The sequence below is a fragment of the Dermacentor silvarum genome, chromosome 10 (genome assembly GCF_013339745.2).
Source record: "Dermacentor silvarum isolate Dsil-2018 chromosome 10, BIME_Dsil_1.4, whole genome shotgun sequence".
Taxonomy (NCBI): domain Eukaryota; kingdom Metazoa; phylum Arthropoda; class Arachnida; order Ixodida; family Ixodidae; genus Dermacentor; species Dermacentor silvarum.
The window spans coordinates 31746192-31771252 of NC_051163.1; the positions used below are offsets into that span (position 1 = coordinate 31746192).

The following is a 25061-nucleotide window of genomic DNA, read 5'->3' on the forward strand; positions in this document are numbered from 1 at the left end:
TTCGCTACACCCTGTAGACGCACCCAGAGCTCCGCCGACGCAGCGTCCGCGGTGAAGCGAATGTTCGGGCTGCGGCTCGACGCAGAAAGCGGGGTGACCGGCGCACTCGAGGTCCGACGCACCGACGACTTTGTCGCGAGCTTCGGCGTCCGTAAACCTGAGCAACCAGATGTGATCGCAGTCGTACGGCCCCATAATGCTTAGGCGCGCAGGATCCACGAGGCGTTCGATACCGGCTAGCACCGCCGTGGCGTCGTACGGCTTCGCCGCGCGGCTCAGGAACAAGAGGGCCGCGAGGTGCGAGTCCCTGCACGTCGACAGGTCGGGCATGACGTACTGGTCACTGCAGAGGATTCGTGAACACCCGGTCTGTGGAACACGCAGCCCGGCGGGTACCATGACAGCGTCGACGGGCAGCAGAACATCAAATTTGTCTGCTACTTTTGCGCGCGAAAGTAACACTCATTCTCGGGAGAGTTCGGACACGTCGAAGTAGCCGATGGCTTCTAAAAAAGGCGCGTCGCACAACGCGAAGCGTCAACCACTACGATGCGACGCTCGTGCGCGCTTCGCTTGCGTTTGTCAACAAGCGAAACACGTGTTTGAGATCATAGACCGTTATAATGATTAAGGCTTGGCTGTAGCCCTGCAAAGAAGAAAAAAAACTAGTTATGTAGAGGACGCCACTATCTTATTACCAACAAAAACGCCTTGTCGCTTTAGCCGTGTTTATTTGTTTAATTTATCCTTAATATTAAACCCAGTAGTTTTAAAATATAAAACAATTAAGCTCCAATGTGTGACGGCGAGTTATTTGTGACGTTTGAACAACAACAAAAAAATCTTTGCTGGCAGCTCTGGGTGTCGCAGATGTCGCTGCGCTTATGGCTGAGTTTCGTTTTTCGCAGTTTTTCCAAGCGTGTTGACGCGAGGTCGTGATTGAGGCTGAAATGTATGCTGTGCAGCAGTGTTCTTCTCAAAAGACCTGCTTAATTTAGTTGCAGACGTTTAGGAGTTGAAATGTTGTCCCCATACGCTACTGTCTCACTTAAAAGGTGCTACTGTTCGTCATTGATGAGGTAGCTTGTGACGGTGCGATGGAAGCCGGCTCTGAAAAGCAGCCGCTGCCGTCGACTTCCACTGCTAACTTTGAGTGCAACCAAGCGCACGACCCTAACTACGATGATTCTTCGTCGCAAACAGCTTCCGAAGCGATGGAATGGTTGTCGCCGACAGACGCCAGAAGCCAAGAGCAAGGCAGCGAGGACCCCGACGACATCGGAGAGTTCTTTTTTGAATCGGACCACCTGGCGCTGCGCGGCAATTCGGACTATCGCAACATGCTGAAGACGCTCGCCGTGCTCGAAGCGCAGCGGGTGCAGGTGAGAACAATCTATTAGCACGTAACTAAAGACACCAGAAGTCTATCGTTGCAAGCGAGTGCGGCAGTGACGGTTAGTTGTATGCCTGTTACGTCGAATTTCAAATGAATGTCTTGAGTGCACCGTACTGCCTGGTATACACTTACTAGACTGGACGGACATCAGATAACCTCAGGAGACAGTCATGTGAAACGTAAATACGAAGGTTATCTGCCGTCACAAACAAGAAAACGTGCTGTGGAAGCTGCACTTGGGCTATGAAAAACGTGCGCTAAGATATCAGGGCAAAACGTCGTATATTATTCGTCGCCGTCTGCTGCAGAAGCGACCAGTTTGGTACCATTTGGGTCTCGATCGGTTCCAGACTCGCCTCCCGGAAAAAGTGAGTGCCCAACTAGGTTAAAAACCAGTCGATACCCTTTACACCTAGGTGCAAAGGGTATCGACTGGTTTGGACCTAGTGGTGAAGTTAGGAAATTCGCAGGTGCAAGTTGGAATCAGCTAGCGCAAGACAGGGGTAATTGGAGATCGCAGAGAGAGACCTTCGTCCTGCAGTGGACATGAATATAGTCTGATGATGATGACCCTTTACAAGTGCCAACTTGTCCTAGCTATTACTGGAAATGTTTCATCAACCATAAAAGCTGGAACCATTTGGTACTGGAGAACAGTGCCCGTCACCGCAACGGTTCTTTTTTTGAACTGACAGAGGAGCTGTACTGCAAACAGACTTCCTGCGTTTGCAAATAGCTGCGACGTGCTTTATCTGCTCATCACGAGACCAACAGCAGGCACACCATTACACTAAGTTCTATCTGACAAGACATGGGTGCGGGCCTACTGTAGTAAGACTAGGTTTGTTGACTTAAGAATTGAGGCTAGTTGGCAGGGCATTTATAGAATCGACTTGCCAACAGATGAACAGACAGGGAAAGATGTAGTGCATTGTAACTGCACTTTCCACTTTGTGTCCACACCTGTTTATGAATTGAATTCCAGGAATGGCATCCCAACTACCCTGAGCTCCTACACTGTAGGCACTTGGGCACGTTGTCACAGCAAAAATGATGTATTCACAGCACATGGGTGGAACTTTTCTTGACCCACTCATTTTTTTTTTGTGCTTCAGGTCATACAAGACATTGAAAAGCTCATTGAAGTCCGCGAAGATGCTCTGGCGGACCCAGTCAGATTCGTCGAGAGACTCCAGAAGAAGGAAGACCTTGGCATTCCTCTTCCGCAACTGGTTGCCCCGTTGCCAAACATTGACTGGAGCCAGTACAGTCTCATGGGCATCCAGCAAGGAATTGAGGGAAAGCGTCAGCTGACGAGGCACGCAGCCAAGGTCGAGCCCAGACATGCGGCAACATCTCGGGCTCAAAGCCAAGGGTCAGGCAGCAATGCCAGCAGCAACGTTCTGATCAGAGGACGTGTCTTCAACGAGAACAAGCCTGCGACGTTCAACCAGCTGTGGACGGCAGAGGAACAGAAGCGACTCGAAGATCTGCTCATCAAGTATCCGCCGGAGGAAGTGGAAAGCAGGCGGTGGGAAAAGATTGCAAACGCTCTAGGAAATCGGACTCCGACCCAGGTTGCTAGCCGCGTACAGAAGTACTTCATCAAGCTGGCCAAGGCTGGCCTGCCTGTACCTGGCAGGATACCAAATGTCGCAGCACCACGCAGGATAGGCTCTGGGCACTACCGGAGGGGCTACCACAATCATGGCCCTCAGAGGTCATCAGTCTACATGTACTCCCACTCAACATTCTTTGCCTCTCACAGACCACCAGTCTTCATGTCAGAAGCGGACGACGACTCTGGCTCTTCGTCTTGGGGGTACCTGGAGATGCCGAACGGAAGCCAGGATAAGTCTGAAGCGGCACGTGCGAAGGACGACGACGACGACGTGCAGGTTGATGCCGCCGTAAAGGAGTCCCCGGAGTACCAGGAACTCATGGCTCTCAGGAAGGTCCGCGAGGAACGGATGAAACGGGCTGGACTTGCGCAGCATGTGGGATTCCGCTGCGACCGGTGCGAGTGCGATCCCATTGTGGGCACCAGGTGGCACTGCACCGACTGCCCCGCAGACGCCTCCACAGACTTTTGCAGCGACTGTGTCGACTGCATGCACGAGACGGCGACTCACAAGGAGGACCACCACTTGGAGGCCGTTCACGTCGCACAAGACAGCTCAACATTCCATGACAGGGACTATATGAGCTTTACGGGTGCCGATTACAACTACCTTGACCCCAATTACTTGCCTGGCTCCAGCTGACCACTGAAGACTGTGATTGCAGACTGCGGTGTGGCGCTACAGTGTGCATTAAACTATAGCATGTGTGACGATTGCTCAAATGTGCATTTCATATACTGTGTGCTACAATTTGCGCCACGTAGTATGCGTGACAATTCACACATACGCGCATTTCTATAGATTGTTCTTGCGGTGAGGAGGAACATAGCCTCGAACTCAGCGCAATTTGCTGCCATGCCACGCTCCAGACTGCTACGTTTTTCAGCGGCAGCCTGGAGTGGTAGTGGTGCCATGGGAAATTACTGTGATTTAATGTGTGCCATTTGTTTCATGTGTAATTACTGTAATTTAAAGTAACTCAGGGTTAATGAGCTACCAGTGTGCTGTTTTCGGCTTCAACAATAACTTTTGGAAGCAAAAGGCACTAGCAGCCGAACAATGTAAAGTGCATCTCCAGCCGCGGCTTCCGTTTCAGTTGAAAGTGTGCACTTTGATTTCACATTGTGGAATGTCCAATTCAGCACTAGCTTCTTTGAAGCGCAGGTGTCGTCTGGGCTAGTTTGTGATAAATCGCTTGTGCAACACTCAAGAGCACGGACTTGTAGAAGGAAACATGGCAGCGCTGTATCCTGTTTGCGTCTGCGTGTCCTAGTTCTCCAAAAAAGGCTACTTGTTTGCAATATGTGCCCGTGTGCAAAGCACAAAAGGATCTGCATTGCACAGTCAATAAAGATGTAATTGGCTTTTAATCTCTTCAGTCTTTCATTAGGGAGCAGAACATCTGCGTGTTCAGGGGAAGGTGGCGGGGCTGTCATAAGCATTCCGAATGTGCAGTCAGCATGCATAACCTGTGCAAACCTCTCTAGCTTCCATGAACATTTTTCTTGCTTTGATACTGCAAGCTATAGTTGGGAAAATAAGTAACTCCAAACATATCCCTTAATGCATCCTCGTAGAACGTAATTAACGAAGAAGTTTACACTCCCATTTCAACATCACACTGATATGTGGCGTTTCTGTCTCCGAAACAATATAGAGTGCGCCTGAAATATGTGTAAATATGGGTGGTGAATAAGCAGAAAAAAATATATATTTATCTTGTCTTGGGCACTAAATGGCAACTTCGCTTTCCAGATATCCATGCATTTTGTATAATACCATAGACTTCGGTTAATTAGATTTCTTGGTCCCAGCCGATGCCTGCGCATTTCTATGGGCCCAAACGTTTCGTTATGTCAATCCTGAAACTGGATTTTGCCAGATAGTTCAAAGCTGACCTATCGTGACCCCACTAGCGACTCCTCTAGTGGCAGCGTCTGTCTCGGCGAAGCTTAGGGGACAGTGAATGTGTTGAACCCACGTCATCTCCCATCAAAAACTCCTATTTTCGACCCACCCTAGAATGCTTTTCAAGCAATAACAGTAGCTCACAGTGTCTGATTATGGTATATACCCAATGATAAGGCTTTCCTTTTTTTTTTTTTTTTTTCAGGAAAATTGGGCCGAGAATTGCCGGCGCAGTTGCACTTAATTGGATATAAAACCAAAACCGCTTTCGCCGCGCTTGTACGTTTTACCACTTTCTTAAGAAGGAAACGCCCTCGTGAAAATGCTCTATATTTTATATATGAAGTATTGTGTGTTGAGATTACATCCGTCCGCACTCTGATAAGTGCTGGTATTCTTAAATGTTTCTCCACTTGACACCAGAAAGTGAAAGGCCAGCGCTACCCTTCAACCAAAGTCGTCACTGCATTGGGTGTGAATACTCGCTCTTAATTATACAACCATTACACTACATGTTTCTCAATCACTTAACCCTTTCTGATCTGAATTTTCACTGATATTAAAGTTTTATATTGGGTGCTTCTGAACACGAAAAGGAAAAATAAATAATTCCCACTGGAGATTCTTGGCAATGAATCAAACGTTTTCTCTTGAACTGCCAACAGCTAAAGGTGTTGTAAGCGGCATATGCACTTCTTCAGACTTCTTAATGCACAAGGATAATGGTGTGAAATGTTTCCATAGATTACATTTGAAGACCATCTTATTGCCACCCAGGGTAGGTTATATTTAGGCAGTAGAGTCCAAAAATAGAAATGTGGTCCTATTTTCAAAATAGAGTGCGGAGGCTTAACGTCAGTGTGATATGACGCATGGACATTTAATTGTGGAATATCACGGGGAGCCATATTTATCTGCTGTGCTAGGTCGACAAATTATGTTATCAGCATTGCTGACACTCGCATTTCTGATAATACTTTTGGTGTTTTGTTTTCCTCAATGCCGGATATTTCCTGCAAAACATTGATTCCTACAGGAATCATTGGACCACAAAGGGTTGAGCACATTACAGAAGCATATTTTCTATCTCATCAGAGAGATGGCGCTGTTTCAAAGCCTGCTTCAAAATTGTTTTACATTAAATTATGCAAATTACCTGATTTGGGGCACTCAGCTTCAACGCACTATAATATGAGAAATAATGTCTCAATAAAAACCTGCTTGCGTCACTCTTTTGGTTATACTGTCATGCGTCTACACACACGCTGATACCAAATTTTTATCAAGTGGTTATGTTTAAATTGTTTTCACAGACAATGAGAAATTACTTCTAATTATATCTGAAAAACTAATTAAGGTACAGAAAAAAATGATTGTATTTTTGGAATCAGCTTCAAAAAAGGTGTGCTAAGTTTCACTAACATAGGTCAATAAGAAATATTGTTTTTGAAAGCAGTGTCCTCTTGTAAATTGCAGAAACCCATGCTTGCAAAGCATATTAGCATCAGCCTTACTTGTATATAGTCTATCCTTTACTGTTATATTACTATTTTAATGAGGATTATGCTGTGGAATGGTGACTAAAGTAAACATTTTATTTTTGTAAATGCTCCCTTGCAGGTGGTTCGATCTCAACATTTAATTAAAGCATGCACTTGCACAGCCATGGAGCAACACTTTTTTTCAGATAGCACTTGTAATGAATCTGCAATATGGTAGAAATTACAAAGTGATGTTAATTCAAACACTCGCATTCAACCTGCGTTCTTTTTTTATGCATGCTTGCTTGAGTAGCAAGTTGGTCAATCTTCAGCAGCAATTTTAGATGACTCAACTTTGCCAATGAACCAACTGCTGAAAGCATGTTCCCTCAGTTTTATTTTTAATTTTCAAAATTTCTAAAAAGTTTCTTTTCGTACACAAGTACAAACCTCATGTAATCTCACAGTTGAGCTTGAAAAGAGCATCTTCTTCGTCCGTCTCACAGTTAAAGAAATAGCCAGCACACAATCGGCTAACAAACTCCTGTTTACTCGACCACATCTTGCCATCACGTCAACATTCGTCCCACACACTCAACGTTCCGTCGTGGAAAAGGAGGTTCTGGGTTGGAAGGGGCAGTGTTTCCGTATTCAGCACCAAGGGGTCAGCCTGCAACACAGATGGCAATAAAACTCCCTGCAGTGAGAAAGGCTTCAAGTGTCAAATCGACAGCAGTGAATCAACAATATAAGCAAGAGAGCACTTTCACTTCATCATTATCAGCGCCCTAGAAGCGTAGGAAATGGCCAATGTAGCGCCACGTTGGCCTCACATTGGACAATGTTGGCCCACTATTTTGCAGTTGCGCTTGTAGACCATGCTACGCAGCGCACCGGTCCTATCTCGAAGGCTACGCGCAATTGTGTGCAGACCGGCAGTGCAAAGATGAAATGATCTTCCTGTTTTTTTGAGATCGCAGATATGTTTCATTTATTTAACTTAAAATTAGCAATTATGTATTACTGACAATGCTCTCGCAATCACGAAATCGGCTAACAGCGTTGGTGGGTCCAGCGGCTTGCGATGACACTGCATGACTGATTTTGCGGAAGTCGAGAGCAAACAATTTTTAGCTGTTATTAACACAACATTTTAAATTCCCTGCTGCATGCAGTGCAGTAATATTTGGCTCACATTTTTCACAGCAGCCTCTATGAGAGATCGGCAACGTTTTCTTACTATGTTCAGAAAGTGTTTCAGGGCCCCTTTAAGCAACAAACTTTTACCTTCATTATCTCTCCAATAGTCGACCTATTACCCCGAAATTAGGAACATAGGGTGTGGAAAGATTACTTTTTCAATCTAAATTGATTCAGTGTTTCTCTTTGTGTCCGTCCGTTCAGGCGTGTCAATACTACATCCTAAGGCACTTCTAATTGCATCTCTGTTCTGCAATATATTGATACATGCCAAGTGTATAACGTTGCTGTGACATGCAGATAGAGAACTAAGGCAGTTTCTCTAATGTTTACAAGGAGACCATTTACTAAATTGGCCGTTCTTTTCAGGAAATGAGCAGTCATGCAGTCCTCACCTCGTAGTCTGAGATGAAGTCGAGAAGCCGCAATGCCAGCCGTCGATTTGACTTCGTTAGCTGCTTCAGGCTGCATAAAATGGAAGAGGAGGACATGCAGTAGTAAACAGGAGAGGAGTCAACGAAGAAAAACGTCAGCCTCGTCACTTTCGCAGACATGCTAGTACATTTGGCAGGACAGACAGCTCAAGGAAGCCATGCTTTCCAGCCAAATGTCCAGGGGGTGTGTGAATAGTTAGCTTCAAAAGTGAACTGAATACGAATCAAATAGTGCCATAATCAAATTGAATATGTAATGCTTTTCGACTACTTTTCGAATTATGAACAGCCGTTTTCACTATTAATATAAAACAAGCTCACGTCCTAGTATATCCACAATGTTAGCAAGCTTCTGTTATTACATTGCAAGTTATGAAGCACTGTTTAACAAAAACACAAAGCATTGCATATTCCGGGCTCTTAAGTGAGTGCGAATGATAGCCGTTTAGCCAGAAAAGTCTCGCTAATTGAGCAATGTGTAGCATGCTCCACTACCTAACTTCTCGTGTTTAAAGGGACTCTAAAGGCAAATACGAAGCCGACGTGGACGGGTTAAAATACCATTCCAGAAACCGTGCAGTGCTTGTTTTGTGCCAAGAGAAGACTCAGCCTACGAGAAAATTACGTCCGAAGGGTCAGCATACCTTTAGCGCAATTCAATTCACCCGCCGCCAAGCAGGGAGTGGTGACGTTGCATACGCCATTACCACGCTTTACTGCCGTCAGCGAGTAAAATGCGGCACCCGACAGATAGCGCTACGGTTTTCTGCGTAAAACGCAAACACGCGGTGGTCATGGACAAATCGAGCCAGGACAGGGCATTGGATTCGCCGCTGCAGCTGCTCTTGGTCAAGTGGGGTGCACTTTTTGGTAGTCCCGTGACTTCACATGGACATGGCAGTCTCTGCTAACTGCAGTTTGGGTGAGTTTCGCGATCTAGCAAAACCAGCGTAGCACTACACGATAACGAAACTACTGAAACGCAAAAGTGCGGGCGGCGCAGAGTGGAGAAAAAAACTTTCGACCGCCCGGGTCGCTCAGTTCGTTTTTCTTAAAAATCAAATAGAACTGGACAACTAGCATTTTCTTTTGTCTTATAACACAATACAATCATCTTTTTATTACGAGTGGTTGAGTACTAGTGGCAAAATTATAGTGAGGAGTGCCTTTGTCATCTGGGTACAGGGGCGTAGCCAGAAATTTTTTCGGGGGGGGGGGTTCACCGGCCCGACCGGGTTGGGGGGGGGGGCAAGCGTATGCTTTCCATCTACGTGACGTGATCAATAATAAATATCCGGTAGTTTAAGCAGACTCTATACATGTATATCAAAGACATGGGACCCCCCCCCCCCCTCGCGTGTGCTTGTGAAGAAATTAAGTAAAAATTGAAGTAAGCTCAGTAACATACAGTAAGAACAACAGGTACAGTGGGCGTTTGGAGCAACGGTCTCTCAAAGCGCCACTGAATGGACCAGTCTTCGAAAACGCATCATTGAGACGACCCGCCCGATCGGAGAAGACATCATTAATTGTTAATCTTCATTAAGCGTAGATGGCGTCGTCCTCGTCGGGGTGAAGTGCGTTTCACACAAGTCAAGGCCAGCTATACCAGGCTATACCTACTCCCATAGCAATAGATTGTTCGCTGCGTCTTTGCGCTAGAAAACTTAAATACGCGCAAAAACGCGTAAGGCTTTTTTTTTTTTTGAACCTTTCGTCGCCCTGCTCCCTCAAACGAGAGTGTTGCATTTCCTGCGGCAAGTGCATGGGCCGCTGTGTCTTCCACTGTGTGCGAGTGTGCAGCCGTCATTTGCCTTTACGTCAACAGATTCAGAATTGTACAGAATATTTCACCGCACAGCATAGATATGGCATGTGTACGCATTTTAAGTAGTGCGTGCAACTCATTTCTGCTTCACTTACGCCGTTGCAAACAGGAAGCGGCCTCGTACCTCACAGAATCTCGACTGGTTGGTGTACTAGTGATGCAGGAATGAACTCCGGTCTTGTTCAGTGCATAGTGCACATAATCAATTTCTCAGGACACGTGAATCCGACAAGAACTGTCAGTGCCTGCAACAAGAGTTTACTTACGCTGTACTGCACAGAGCAGTAATCCATGCTTGTCGGCTGTCTGTTTCGTGCATTCTGTTGCGAGTCGGTGGAATTTCACTGCTGGCATCAACCCCTTCGTGTGTACATTCCTGGTTTGGGATTCCACAACACAACAGCAACTACCAGCCTTGCGTAATTGCTGGTTTGGGATTCAACAACACAACAGTAACTACCAGCCTTCCGTAGGGGCACAATCGCAAACAAGAGACGTTTCACGCGCAGAAGATCCCGCACGAGCGCGGCCTAACCGGCACCTGAAGGGAAGCGGCGGAAATGTATACCGGAAATTTCGACCACCTGGGGTCTTTAACGTGCACCTAAATCTAAGTAAATGGGCGTCGAGCATTTTCGCCTTCATCTAAAATGCGGCCGCCACATACTCGCCCAAAACCTCAGAGAGCGTCAAAGCCTTGACAAACACCGTGGCAGTTTTTTTCCATATGCAGAAATGATTCGCTGTAAATTACCAACCCAAACGGAAGCGCCCAGGAATGAAATTGTGATAGTAGCACCGGTTCCTTGAATTATGTCAGCGCGAAGCTACGAGAACAAAGGGTGGGTAAGTGGGGCGAGGGGAGGGGAGGTTGGACCCCCCCAACCCCCCCCCCCACTGGTTACGCCCCTGTCTGGGTAGTACTTGAATGTCCCGAGTGAGTCTCCAATTGTGTCCTGCATTTACCTCAATTTCTCTATTACTAAAGCTCTGTTCGCGATGATAGTAACGCCTTAGACGTTTGCGAGCACTAATCTATCACTTTAGCTTTTCTTAATATTTGCCTTTAGTGCCCCTTTAATGTGTACTATGGCTGCCGCGATAAACTTTATCTCACTTTTCGCTCCAATATTATGTTTGAACGCTCTCAGTTGACAGTTTCAAATATTTTAAGCTATTTGAGAAATATCCGTATTTACAATTAGTAAGCGAGTGCTGAGCACAATTCCGCACTTTGCACCGTGCTGACCAAGGTCATGTCAGAGAGCAACCAGCGTCCAACCATCGTTTGCCCCACAAATTTTTGGGCCTCCTTTCATATCAATACTACTATATTCCAGTAAACTTTAATCAGTATCTTTCGTCCTGTCGTGTGCAGGTTGCACTGGCAGAAAGGCATCGTCGCACTCGCTTTTCACCCAGCAGTGACAGCAAGAGATCACACTAGCGTCAAGTTTGCTAGCCAAGCCAGATGCCATGCCGGGCTGGACTCCCCGCTTATCTTTTACCCTACTCTCTGTCTACCACCGCGCTCACGCACTTGCTGAACTGCTCGCTGCCACTTCGCTGTGGCCTCGCACAGCAACCGTGAGCTTATCGTCGTTTTTCTTTTTTTTTCTTTATCACTCTCATTTAGGATGCTGTCACTGACACATCAATGCGGTTACAGCACATTTCTCGTGACCGTGAGCAAGACGATTGGTGCTTTTGAGCAGGTGTGATCAGACCATGCGCTGCGGCCGACCAAGGTGAGCATGCAAGTTCACAAGGTTCTCCAGCGTGATCGCAGCTTGATAAGGAGGCTTGATTCATGCTCGCGTGATGGTGAGACGGTGGAGGCCGGTTTCCTAAAGTAAGCTTCACCGCAATACAGCCGTCTTATGCGGAAAAGCACATGAATGCTGCGAATGCGATTTTCGGTAAAATTTTTGTGGGGAAAAAAATCACAGTTTACTTTCGGTTTTCAAAGTGAAACTGTCCAGCATTAAGTAGCACTGTCAACTTTTTGGACATCTGAAACTCATCCTCAACTCCTCGGATAACTGGCTTCAAATCTTGTATTATGATCAATCGTCTTGAGTCAGCGCCAAGCATACTGGCTTGGCATAGTGCCAGTAATGCTGCTACCCGTAGACACCGACGTGTCTGGTGGCAAGGTACGCGAAGGTGATAGAGAATGTTACTACTGCCACTTTAGAAATGCCCCATGCGGTCTATGAACAGCCAGCGTGCTTATATTTTCGTGATTTCACATATCTCAAAACACCCCTCATTTGAAAATTTTTTCTGGTTTTTACAACTTCAAGTTAATGAGGCTTTACTGTAGTTTTGTTTTTCTAAGTGAGCACAAATCACCATTACTCTTTTCTTTTACAATAAAACAATGGTGAGTGGACAATCAATGCCATTCCATTTATGATTTCTTGAAGTACAAAAACTGGGGCGTGCGTTACAATAAAGGGCGCGTTAGAGTCTGGTAAATACGGCGCTTTTGCTAATTCAAAGACCTGAAATCTATGAGATAGGCTTTTTCACACACAATATAAAAATGACAACACAGAGCTTCTGGGACAAAATATCAATGCATCTAATGTTGCCCTGGCTGTAAAATGCAGCGGCGACATACTTGTCTTTGGAACACAGCTTGTGCTTGAGAATCTTGGCACAGACATCTTTGTTGAGTGCATTGTCGAAGAGCGGAATGCCATAGCAACAGTCGAGTAGCGTCCAATCCTCAAGACGCTCGTCGTCATCGTCGTCGTCGGGCGGATCATCTATATCGATTGGTTCCCGGGCTCGTATCCGCATGAGTGTGACGTAGCCACACGAACAGCCAAGCTGAAGCTCTTCTGAGAGCCGCTGCAAGGCTGGGTGATTGACAAGCTTGTTCCCTGCATCATGCAGAAACATGAAATTGGGACAAGCTGTAAGCAACTTTTAATCAATCAGTGAAGTACTGTGGCCTGCAGTTAGTAAACATTCACATTTTTGTGCAACGAAGATGCTGACTGTTTAAAAAGAAAATTCAACACTCTGAAATTATTCTACACTTTCTGCTGCATCGTACCAGCTCGACATCGTGATGGGGGTCCAAATTTTGCATTCCCAACAATGTTCAGCTGTTTGGCAGGTACCAAGACGGAGCTCTTTATCCAAAAAAGATGTGTTTCTCAGTCAATAGAACGTTTCTATGTTTACATACATGGGTCCCAAAAGACTTCAGTTAAGCCCTTTTTTCCTTTATTATGGATATGAAAAGCATATGGCAAATATGAACATGAACATATGAACATCATTCACTATTATTTCTACATACTCAGGAGAAAAACATTTGTGGCAGAAACTATTGTCAAAATCGGTGACAGCTTTCCTGTGCGATCTGCTTCATATTCCCATGCCATCTGTAAATCACGAAAACTCACGGGAACATCAGCAGACACATGCAGTGGCAATCTCACTGCCAACCACAATGCTGAATAATACCACGACACAGTACATCTTGTAATCACAGCACCCAAGTTAAAACTCTATAGCAACCCCCACTATCCCTACTACCCTGGCTGGAACATCGCTGCAATGGCTATACACGAAGCGGTCGCACTTAATGCGGTGGCTGCTTCGAAACTGCACAGTGAGTCATGAGGAACACCGTAATGGAGGTTTTCAGATTAATTTAGGCCATGTTGGGTTCTTTAACAGGCAGCTAAATCTAAGTACATGAGCACTTCTGCACTTCGCCCCCATCGAAACGCGGCCGCCACGGCCGGGAGTCAAATCCACGACCTTGTGCTCGGCAGGAGAACGTCATAGCCACTGATCCATCGCAGCGGGTTTGCATCATTTAGATTCTAATATTGCGGCAGATCAGTTATTTCCCCTTAGCGTTGCTTGGCTTCATTGTCTGTTGACTTTGTACGGTTGTTACTAAAACTGTTACATTAAGATTCTTCTGGTACAAGAGCCATTTTATTGTGATAGCAGTTACACAGGCATTCAAGGTGCATTCGTGCCACTGTCGCGGTATCGATGGTGCACATGCGACCTGCGCCTGGAGGGTTGGAAGATTCCCAGAGACGCGCGATGCATTTGGCTGGAAGAAAAACAATGAAGCCAAGCGGAAGCACTGTCGCGCTCTGCTCAATCGGCTTCGCAGCGGAGCCAGAGCAACTGAACGCTGCCTTCCACTGGCAGACACGAGTGTTGTGCGCACACACATTAGCACTCCTGCTGAAGAGCTCTGTGCATGCCACACCTCAGTGAAACACAAACAAACGTCCAGCTATAACCATTACCAATCCTTTCACTGGGACAAATGCTAACGGTTTTCCGGCAGTCTCATCTCGTGCACAGTCAACGCGCGATGCCTGTGCTCCTTGCCACGCCATCTTTGTGAGTCACCTGGCATCTACGAGAGCCCTTTTTCTCGCCGGCGTGTCACCTCCGGATATTTTTAGAGGCGCTCAAGTGCAACGGTATACTTTGCTATTCCTTTGAACGTTTCACCTTTGAGCCCCCCCCAAACTGCCATTCTTAAATTTTTTTTCTCCTGGTCTTCAGAGAATCGCAAGCCGTTTTTCACCCACCTGTACTGCTTTCTTGGTCGTCGAATGGGAATGGAATGTTAACTTGCCCATTAGGCACACCCTGGGCCTGAAACCAAGAGAATTCACAAGAGGTCAGGCCATCTAGTTCATGGTCAACATGCTTAATGATGAAATCGGATGCAAGCATTAACTGACAACTGATGGTTCCATTCAAAATAGTACGAAACATACAACACTGAAGTAGCAAGAATGGACATAGCAGAATTCTGCCATTTTCATTCACTGATATCGAGAAGATTTTGTTTAATATTGTGTCATGTTTTTTTTTTCTAAATATTTCTATGCTATATATTTAAGCTATGCTTTTTACAGTTCTTTATTCCAGTGTAACATGTTTTCATAATTTTGCTGTACACAGGTGGCCAGACAGAGGAGACAAAAAAAAAAGCTTTAGTTTTCGTATTTCCTTTGGAGGAGTACCCTTACATTAACAAAGATCAAAATATAGCAAAGAAAACTAAGAATAAGTGCAGTGTTTAACAGTTATAGGTGGCTGGTACATCTAGCAGATGTACAAAACACAAAAATATGCATGAATCAATGCACCATTTCCAAAAGAAAGGAAAAACAAATAAAGTATCACTGTATATGCAGAAACCTTTACAAAAAAGAAAGGCAACCAGATTTCCCAGCAGTGTCACCAGAAAATTATCACAATAGACAAAAACTAAGGCCGTCATTAAAAAATACATTTACTTAATGAATTACTATTTTTTTGCGATATCTCACATCTGCACACACTTTTATAAGCTTCTTGATGCATTGCCACCTTGTTGCCTTAGTTTCACTGACACCATAAGTAATATCTGATTCAGAACGACAGCTTGAACTTTGGAAGGATAGCCAATTATTTCAAGATAAGTGAACAAGAAGGGCACGAGCCAAAGGCTGCTTTGACCTCAAACACAAAGGGACTTGACTGAGCGTTGCCATATTTATTTTGGATCTTTATCTTGCAGTCATGCTTTACTGCGATGACAGTTCTATGCCTGAAACTGGGCACATTTGTTTATCTGTCTATCACAGATAGACAGTTCTCGTTCTAGTTACGCTGTCATCATGTGATTGGCGTCAAGTTGTCATCGTCGGGCCACCTCCTTGTGCTTAGCTCCACCCTCACCACATGGCAGGGAAAAACAAAACTTTGCTCATCATTGCCACCGGGGATCGATCAATACTATGTAGTAAGGAGCCGAATGACTTAGAGATGCGAAACCATCAGTAAATTGACTATCATTAGTGTGATAAAGGCTATCAATACTAGTATTATGAGTGATAGCAATATCGACAGTATTAAGATATTTTGCTATGACAATATTGATAGTGTAACAAAAACTATCGACAGTTGTACTATTGATAATACTGCGATAGTTCCCCACTGACAGTGCAATTGACAGTTTTACAATTCTTGGTTCGTGATCATACCAGATGTCTTGTGATCCCTGACCATCAGTAACACTCGTTTCACCTAATTGGGAGCAGAAAAACACTGCCAAATTTATGTTGCAATGTTCGCATGAGGTATGTCACATGATTTTACATTATTGATAGTGCACTATCGATAGTGCGCTCGATAGCACTATCTAAATCAATAGTACGCTATTAATTGTACTATCAATGGTGCGCTATAGATGGTAGTATCGATAGTTCAAGGACTAAACTATCAACAGTTTTGCATCACTACTGAATGTGTTTACCACTACGTTATCGTGCACCTCTGACACATGATAGATTGTGCGGCATTTCGCACACTATACAGACTCCGAGAGCAGTGACAACCATGCACATATTTTACAGGCCACAGCAGGCAGTAATGTAGCAGACGAAGTCAACATTGCACGCTTCGCAAAGACAATTTTTTTTAGACTATGGTGGCATCCAACAGTGAGAGCCTGCTGCCACTGCAGTTAAGTTCAAAGCCGAAGAAATCACTTAAGTCTGGACATTTTTTTTTTCTTTTTTTTTTCTGGTTCTTCCTTGTAGTGTAGCATGTAGGTTAATACTTTAACACTGGCAAGCCTCTTTGCTTTTAAATAAAAAGCCGCGTCGTCATTATCTAAAATTCCATCTCACTTCACGTGCCCATACCTGAATGAGCACAGCGGAATGCGTAAGCGCATCATTTAGAGTGATGAGGGCGCTTGATGTTGGAACCGTCCCTGGGCCGTGACCCCATGTTGTGACCAGCAGCTTGTCATACTCCTGAAAACGTGTGTGGCACCGTCAAAATCACTGTGGAGTGGAAAACCGAATGGCAACCAAACAGCTCAGCCTAGCAGCGAATCTGTCTCAACAAATTTTGTCTCAAATGCGTTTTGCCATATTGATATCACAAAAATTAGTTTGAGCCTTGCAAAAGTATGTGCCCAATACAATGGGCAGCCAAGTCGGAAGCTGCAAGAAAAGCCTCAAAATCTCGAGAAAGACATTACAGATGCGTGAAACCTTTCATGAAACAGACATTAAACACTGCACCAGCTGGACATTCTTCTTGCAGTATCAGCATTTAAATCAACCAAGAACGGCAAAGTTTTCATGCCTGTAATGCAACAATGCCTCTTACATTTGCAACTGTCAAGGGAGACATACAGCAGAACCTTGGTAGTACGATCCTGTTTTGTACAATTCCCCGGCACCAACGTTCGAGATCGCCAACACGAAAAAATTTCCCAATACAGTTTTACCGGTTACAGTGGAATCTCATTGATACGATCTTCACGGGAACTCGAAAATAAAGCATATCATCCGGAAATCATATCATCTAACATATTATTCAACTAAATTTTATTATCAGGAAAAGAAAAAAAACAAACATAATCCCGAAAAATGTATTACGCAGAATCGCATCAATGAGGTTCCACTGTAATACGTTCCCAGAAAACACAATCTTTCGGCACCAATGTCCAGTACATTGCCAAACTGCGATCATATGATACACTTTCCGGCCACTAGATCTCACGTCAACAAGAAAAAGAGCGAGGCACACGCAGTTGAAGCTGCCACGACAGCTTCCCTGCATCACTCGCCCACGCGTGTCACGTGGAAATGCCGACACACACTCGGCTTCCTCTTTTGGTACAAGCAATCTCCTCGTGAGTCGTCGCATGTTGCATTCACAGCTATGTGACAAGATCTTTACCTCTCTGTTTCATGGCACATTTGGCGTAGTACCATTGGAAGCATACAGCAACGTTTTAATAGGCGATAACTCAACAAACTGCTGTTCCCTGCTGCAGGCGGTGCACAGTGAATGTCACGTTTCACTCTGGCGGCAATTGTTCACGATTGACAAACTTCGGGCACATATTCGTGGCTAACCAAACTTCATGATTTCGGGCTTGTGCCGTATCAGCTCACTTGGGCTGCAAAATATCCATTGCCTTTTTTTTTTTTTACTATTTCTGCCTTTTCGATACAGTGGAGTCTGTTAAACTTCTACGTGGCAAAATTCAGTCATTCAGGCATCACTTCTCGTCCTCATTTTTTTTCACACTTCTCAATTAACTTTTTCGTTCTCATCATAGTGCCCAAACTTCTTCACCGAAAATTCGAAACGTTTGCGCACCCTTGCATTTTGCGCCATTTTCCAATCTCGAAATTCGCGTAAATTAAGGGCACGTGAAACTAAAGAGTTCTGCAGTATATGGACAAGCTACAACTCTCTTATTAATTGTGTAGGATTTCGAATTATGAAGTGTGCACGGAATACAAATGTGGATATATTTCAAATGTTCGCATTTCGAAAGCTATCAGGTGTCGCCCACCTCGAAGATGCTGGGCAGCACTCGTAACCGCGTTCCTTTGGAAACCAGGAGAGACGGGGGACCGTGACCAGACAGCACGTAGATGAACAGCTTGAACCAGGCAGAGTTCACCTGTGGCACACACACATTCACAATCATCACCATCATCAGCAGCCTATATTTATGTCCACTGCAGGACGAAGGACTCTCCCTACGATCTCCAGTTTCCCCTGTCTTGCACTAGCTGATTCCAACTTGCCCCTGCAAATTTCCTAACTTCATCACCCCACCTATAGTTTACTGCTGTCCTCGACTGCACTTCCCTTCTCGTGGTACCCATTGTGTAACTCCAATGGTCCACTGGTTATCCATCCTATACATTAATGGCCTACCCAGCTCCATTTTTTTTTCTCTTAATGTCAATTAGAATATCACCTATCCCTGTTTTCTCTCTGATCCACATCGCTCTCTTCCTGTCTCTTAACGTTAGGCCTAAAATTTTTTTGTTCCATCGCCCTTTGTGCGGTCCTTAACTTGTTCTCGAGCTTCTTTGCTAACCTACAAGTTTCTGCCTCATATGTTAGCACCGGTAGAATGGAATGATTGTACATTTCCCATCACAAGCCCTGAATTCAACGGCTGGAAAACCATGTCACAATCCAGAGTGGCCTTCACAGCATCAAAGAATCCAGGCCACAATGGCAAGCTCTTGTCCTGAATAATTACGGCTATAGGCTATGTTTCAGACATAGCAGTCAATGCTATTAAGGTTAAAGAGATCTTCTCTCATTGCTTGCGTTCACAACAACAAAAAAAAATTGTGCAATATCACACATAAAAGCAACATTTAGATATGCCCCATGTAATTCAATGTAACCTTGTCTTACACTTTTTTTTTGTTGCAAAGTATTATGTAATGAATGCATGGAAGGCATCGCAGATCTGAAGCTACTGACCATCAGACAAGTGGAGCAACACGTTTTTGCGACCAGTGGCCATAGCACACTGCTTGCACTCGTGACAATAACAAAGTATTTTGCATACTAGAAGCACAAAAGTGCACAGATAATATATTTGATGTAACCTTATGTCTACTAGTTGTAGTCGTAACACGTGAAGTGGTTACTCCACAAAAACTCCTGTAGATCGAAAACAACTGCGCTGTGAAATGCGCGGACAAGGGAAATCTATGACCACATTACCTGTGTAGCTTCCAACACAGTGTTGCCTGCTAAGTATAAAATTGAGTATAGCTATCCTCACTTGAGGGCCCACAACTCCAACCAGAGTCAATCCTGAAACAGCCTTATGATTAATTTTCAGACTCCCACACACATACATACACTCATAATTACTGCAATTACTTTTCACGACTAGCCAGCACCCATTCATGTACAAAGAAGGCTTACTTTTTCATGATGAAACAGAGTTACAAACAAACACGCAAAAAGATAAAAGTGAACAAGACGGACACTGACACTCAACCAAAGTTTATTAAACAAAAAAGTGTGTATATATAAAAACTTTCATTTAAACTACCTGGCAGTAAAAAACAGAAACATGGAAAAGGAAGAACTAATGATAACAATTTTTTGCCAAATGCTTGGCACGAACATATCTATATTCACACTGTCGCATGCCAATAAAATTGGAGTCCACATGAATGCAAAAGATGCTCTATTTCTTCGTTGGTTAGTTCAATGGATGGTTGGCTTACTCACCCAGCTGTCCTTACTATTGTTTCTTTTTCACGTAATGCAGCTAAAATGAAATACAGCCATGCAACAGATTGGTCTACACATCCTTTACTAAAGTCCTTCACAGTTTTGTGATGCATTCGTTATATACGAATTTGCTGTCCGCAGTTGAGGTACAAAACAAGTAAAAAAATCCATTTATTACAGACAAAACTACATACAGTAAGCACTCATTTTTGCCTGAGCCTTAACTGCTTTTCAACGTCACTAAGAACGGAGTTCTCTATGTGCAAGATTGTGTAGATTGCTTAATTGCACTGGCAGCGGACACCTCAACTTCAATATACAGCCAATGACCAGTTTGTTATCAAGGGGTTACATTACATGAGTATCAGTAAATAAATTTTGCGTGTTCGACATAGAGAATAATTAGCTTTATTTGATTTCATTATATATTCAGGTTCGACTGTAGACACAGTGCCGACCAAGGTAAACTTTGTTAAAAGACATTAAAAGTTGTTAACAGATGTTAAAACTTGCCTCAGGAACGGCAGGTCCCAAGTGAGGAGGTGAACAGCTGGTGACTGGCCTCACTTCGTTGCTCAGCGGTGCCATTGACACCAACAGCCTGAAAGGATGGAGGAGTGAGCAGCTGATGAAAATGCACCTAAACCTTGGCATAATCTCAATTTTGCAAAATTGTCTAGCAAAGCAGTCCAGTGAGACTTTCCTGTAGGCCTACTGGTCTTACATCATTTTGTTTCGCATCTTCATTTCCCGAATGCACTTTTTACTAGAATTTTGCACTGCAGTTTCAATTTAGTGAAGTCCCTGCTTAGTGCATGGACATGTTGGAGCCTTTTGAACAACTAAGACAGAAAGAATAGCGATACAAACTTTATTTGCACACTTTACTGGCAGGGAAAATGGCCCACTGGGTGAAAATACCGCCTCCTGATTTTGAAAGTGCTCCCACTCTTGAACGTCTGCCACCGTTTTACCCCACACAGTGCTGCCCCTGTTTCACAACTTCACATCTGTTCAAACCCACCACACATATACTGTTTTACTTTTTGCCGGTGACTACCTTCACCGGGTTTATCACTCTTATCAAGTTGACCTTAGCAAGTTGGCACTAGACATGCTTGCCAAAACTTTGCCAATATTGGTGCTCATTTTATAGTGACAAAGGCAGGTCTAATCAGATTGCACGTGGGATGAGAATACTGTTGCACATCATTAAGTCTACGCAAGCACCTACGACTGGTCTGGAATGTATGGTGACGCAGTAATGCCTGTATAAACAGTGTACATACTTGACCTATGAGTTCAGATTAGACTGCTGACTGTTCTCGCCACTATCATAGTCACTCTAGCACTCCTTTTCTTTTTGGGCAAAAGTTCGCCCAATAAAGAATTTGATTCCTAAATCCACTCCATGTGGTACTGATTTGTACCTCCTCACTGTCACTACACAGAGATGATATCCTCCTTATCTGCATTTCCCGAGTGTTCATCAGAGAGCTTTAGCTGAGCGTTTGTGATCCGCTCAGCTCGGACCAGTGTGTCTTCCACCCAGCTTCTCGGTCGAAACACTATTGTGTGAGCGCACAACATTCTGGAAGTAGAAGGCAGAATGCTGCCCTTGATACGCTGCTGAAGCGATTGAGCGGACCACGACGCAGTGTATTCCCGGCACCATCAAATTCCGCCATATTGTCAAACTCGCCAACTTGTCAGCTTTCATTTGGTTGCAGGGCAGCTCGGCCCACTCTGACTGGCTCAAAATGCGGACATGGCAGAATGTGACAACAATGCAAAATTCAACAATGTCCAGAATGGAAGCCAGGCATGTCTACACGGCTTCTTGTGTGTCGGTGGGAGATGTGCTACGTCGCACTTATCGAAAACACAAAATCAACACAGCATTCCGCAGTGGCTCGGCACATGAGATGTGAGTGGAGTGGACCGTGACCTACACACAGTCACAGCTGTCCACTGGCTGCGGCACAAAGGAACAACCTCCCCCCTCCCCTTGGACTCACGCATAGTTTTTGTTGAGCAGCCTTGCGCAGGTGTCCTGGTCCAGGTTCTGCAGGCTCTCGCAGCGCACCAGGTCGAGACCCAGGCCGAAGCCGGTCGTCGTCGACGACTCCTCGGCCTGTTGGGTCCCGCTCTCCGGTGCGATGGCGGCGTTGTGGCGCAAGAAGCGAACGGTGTCTTGCAGGGTCAGCGCGTGGTCAAAGTACCGCTGAGCCTCTCCTTCCCCTGCCTCTCCCACCTGGCCGACACATGCACAGAGGTTTGAAATGGCAGGGCACCGTGACAGACTGCTCGACGAACCTTTTCTTAAAGGCACACACTATAGCCTGCACGCAGTCTCTGTTGCATACCTGTCAACCTGTGAACATGAAAATTCGTAAAAACCTCGCTGACATGACACTAGAAGAAAAAAAAAGAGAGAGGTTATTAGGAGGCATTTTCCTAAAAGTTTGCCTTGAGCACACACCTTTTGTCGGATACTTACGCAGTTTATTAATGATGATTTACCCCGAGACGCAGAACACACGCTGCAGCAAACGTGGAACGGGAGACACTGACCAGCAACACATTCTCTTTAGATCACAGTGACTGTTTCAATGACTTCACTGTTGATTTTGCCTGCAGCAGGAACTTGTCTTAACTAACTTGCTTCAACCAGGTACCCCTCTGGTGTAATTTCACCATCAAAAGAGTTCCAAGGGTATGGTAGTAAAGCAACGAGTGAAACTTTCTCGCAAAAAGATGTTTTCGTAAAACATGACGCAACATTTGTAAGATCGCAGAACAATCCCAAATTCATAAATTTCATCAAAAATTCGGGCAGAGTTGCCAAGTCTGCTGTTGCAAAAGTTCCAAAGCCACTGCAGACATGAGTGGATTTATGCTTAAGAACTTGTAGTTGGGACTAGTTTATCGCTCATCATGTGCCTCTTTGTATGTGTGGTGGTTTGCTTCACACTAAACTGAAGGTAATGAAAAGAATGCCTGGATTTGTCAAGGTGCATACAGGGGCACCTGTAGAACTTCTGCAAGCACAGCCTCCGTCAAACATTCCAAAGCCATTGCCCATGTGACCGCATGTGTCAGGTCCCCACACTGGGGCCCCTGGAGAGTTCGCATTGCTCCGCTGCCCCAATGGCAGAGAGAAGACAGCACTCTCTGCAACTTGGTCCAATGCTAAAATCTTTTGTAGCGGGAAAACGTGGCACATTGTGCACGAAGTCCAACAGAAACGTAAAGTCAAACAACACAGTCAGTGCCAAGTTCCCTCTTTGTTTTCCCTTGTCCGAGACATGCCACACTTACCAAATGGGTCACAAATGAGCCCAAATAGTACTAGCTACATCACCCAAGAACCTGTCACTCAGCAGTGGCCTCCAATCCTTTAACAGAGGCTGTACATGGCCCCACTTTCCATCCTTGCAACTTGGCACAGCAGTGAGAGGTTAATCATTTACCTTAACGCGGCCGATGTATACTTGAAACTAGCACTAACTTCCCTCTCTTGTTCCTTCTTCCAAACACCCGACCACCTGTCATCCACTATCAGAGGTCAGCATCGTCACAGTGGAACCAAACTTAGCCAGTCAACGTGTTGGCAATGCTGAGAAAGACACACACACACACTCAAGGCACTACACGCCCAGTTGAAGTCATCATCAGAGCGGGCGTTCACAGTACGTTACGCTAGACCAATTTACCCAAAAGTAAACTTTGGAGGCATAGAGCATAAGGAATGGCTTGGAGACAAAAATCTCAACTGATTCTCTCAGTCGCACTGACAACAACGCACCTAGCCCGTATTTGTCAACTTCCCCAAATTTTCCATAAAGTTTACGAATTCGGGCTTGTTGTTCAATTTCATGAATGTTTTGACAAGTTCTCCGAAAAATAAATTTTGCTCACAAAGAAGTTCTGTTCGCGAGTCTCCGACTACACCCCTGTCAGCCTTCCAAATGTGAAAGGACACCAGAGCAGCACCTGCTTTGAGCAAGTTCATTCGAACATTTCTTGAAGCAGGTGAAAATGTCACTGTGACATAAAAACAGTGTGTTGCTTCACTGTCTCTGTAGTCCCAAATTTGCTGCTGCTTGCGCACTGCATCTAAATATGATCACCATAATAAGGTACATTTTCATCCCACAAAAGATGTATACTCAGGTAAAACATTAAAAAAAATAATAAATGCTTGCTAGCTCCTCCTCCACCTTTCTAGTGTTGTGTCCGCGGGAATTTCAGGTGTCACGGTTTGGCCGACCTTCGAACACGTGTAAAACACATTGTAAAATGACACAGGAAGTGAAACAATCAACCAATCCATTTGTTTGGGCTGAGCTGATAGCATGCAGGTAAGACGTCAGATAATTCGCAGGAATGGAAGCGTGCTCACTTTCTTTAGTTCCACGAGAAAGCTGTCCAGCGACTCGTCCGAGAGTTTACCCACTTCAAACATGGTCACAGCATGACTCTTCAGACCCTGTTGTATGCGGAAAGGAAGACAAAAGCAGAAATAATGAACAGCTGTAACGTCTGCAATGTGTTAACTAATCAATGGTGCTGCCCTCTTCTGGACTTCAAGGCTTACCAGGGACAAGTTGCCCATCATCAGGAAGGCGGTCAGGTTGGAGTCGAAAAGGAAGCCTATCCGTTTCACACGGTTCCCCGTTGTGGACAAATCGGTTGGTGCTAACAAACAAACATGAATAGTAAACGAGGTTGTGAATGCTTTCGAGACTCACTAGCTGCTTCAATGAAGAAGGCATGCTGCAGGTAAAAACCGATCTTATTTCTAAGCACACACACTTTTTGGAGTTCAGCTCATGAGCAACAATTAACTTGCTGGCTTCAGATTGCATAACTTGTAAAAGTGGACTTTGATAACGCAGGTAAATATTTCGTTGAGCTATGTACACTACCCAAATGCAATACCCAAGTATCAACCCAAACTTAAAGTGGCAACAAAATTCTTAGAGAAGGGCACAAACCAAAGGAATTCATCTCTTCAAGCAGTGTCTTAAAATTTGAACAGCCAGTCATCTAGCAGGCAAGGGTACGCATTCTCAATCACTTACAATGCGCATCGATTGGCTAAGCCAGCAATGGCAT

The 25061-nt window shown here is 44.8% G+C and overlaps 3 protein-coding genes across 6 annotated transcripts in view; 1 reads left to right on the top strand and 2 right to left on the bottom strand.

Moving 5' to 3' along the window:
* LOC119430963 (trimethylguanosine synthase) overlaps window positions 1–602 on the bottom strand; it is a 46379-nt gene extending 45777 nt beyond the window's left edge. For 2 of the 4 annotated variants that reach the window (XM_049656926.1, XM_037698427.2), the window contains exon 1: window positions 24–601. In XM_049656926.1, the coding sequence (XP_049512883.1) occupies window positions 24–399 (376 nt within the window). In that variant the 5' untranslated portion in view covers window positions 400–601. Of the gene's footprint in view, window positions 1–23 lie in introns of all 4 variants that reach the window. The other 2 variants (XM_049656927.1, XM_049656928.1) reach the window with 2 other exon arrangements.
* A 277-nt stretch (window positions 603–879) lies between these two features.
* On the top strand, window positions 880–3728 carry LOC119430966 (ZZ-type zinc finger-containing protein 3). Its single transcript, XM_037698434.2, has 2 exons — window positions 880–1382; window positions 2512–3728. The coding sequence occupies exons 1-2, from the start codon at window positions 1098–1100 to the stop codon at window positions 3658–3660; spliced, it is 1434 nt and encodes a 477-aa protein (XP_037554362.1). The 5' UTR covers window positions 880–1097; the 3' UTR covers window positions 3661–3728.
* Window positions 3729–6935: 3207 nt separating this feature from the next.
* LOC119430964 (protein FAM91A1) overlaps window positions 6936–25061 on the bottom strand; it is a 36601-nt gene continuing 18475 nt past the window's right edge. Inside the window, exons 13-22 of the mRNA XM_037698428.2 lie at window positions 24541–24641; window positions 24346–24432; window positions 21959–22194; window positions 20454–20541; window positions 18238–18348; window positions 16562–16675; window positions 14453–14519; window positions 12496–12760; window positions 8003–8072; window positions 6936–7077 (exon numbers count right to left, since the gene is read on the bottom strand). Of these exons, the coding sequence (XP_037554356.1) occupies window positions 6982–7077; window positions 8003–8072; window positions 12496–12760; window positions 14453–14519; window positions 16562–16675; window positions 18238–18348; window positions 20454–20541; window positions 21959–22194; window positions 24346–24432; window positions 24541–24641 (1235 nt within the window). The 3' untranslated portion in view covers window positions 6936–6981. The remainder of the gene's footprint in view (window positions 7078–8002; window positions 8073–12495; window positions 12761–14452; window positions 14520–16561; window positions 16676–18237; window positions 18349–20453; window positions 20542–21958; window positions 22195–24345; window positions 24433–24540; window positions 24642–25061) is intronic.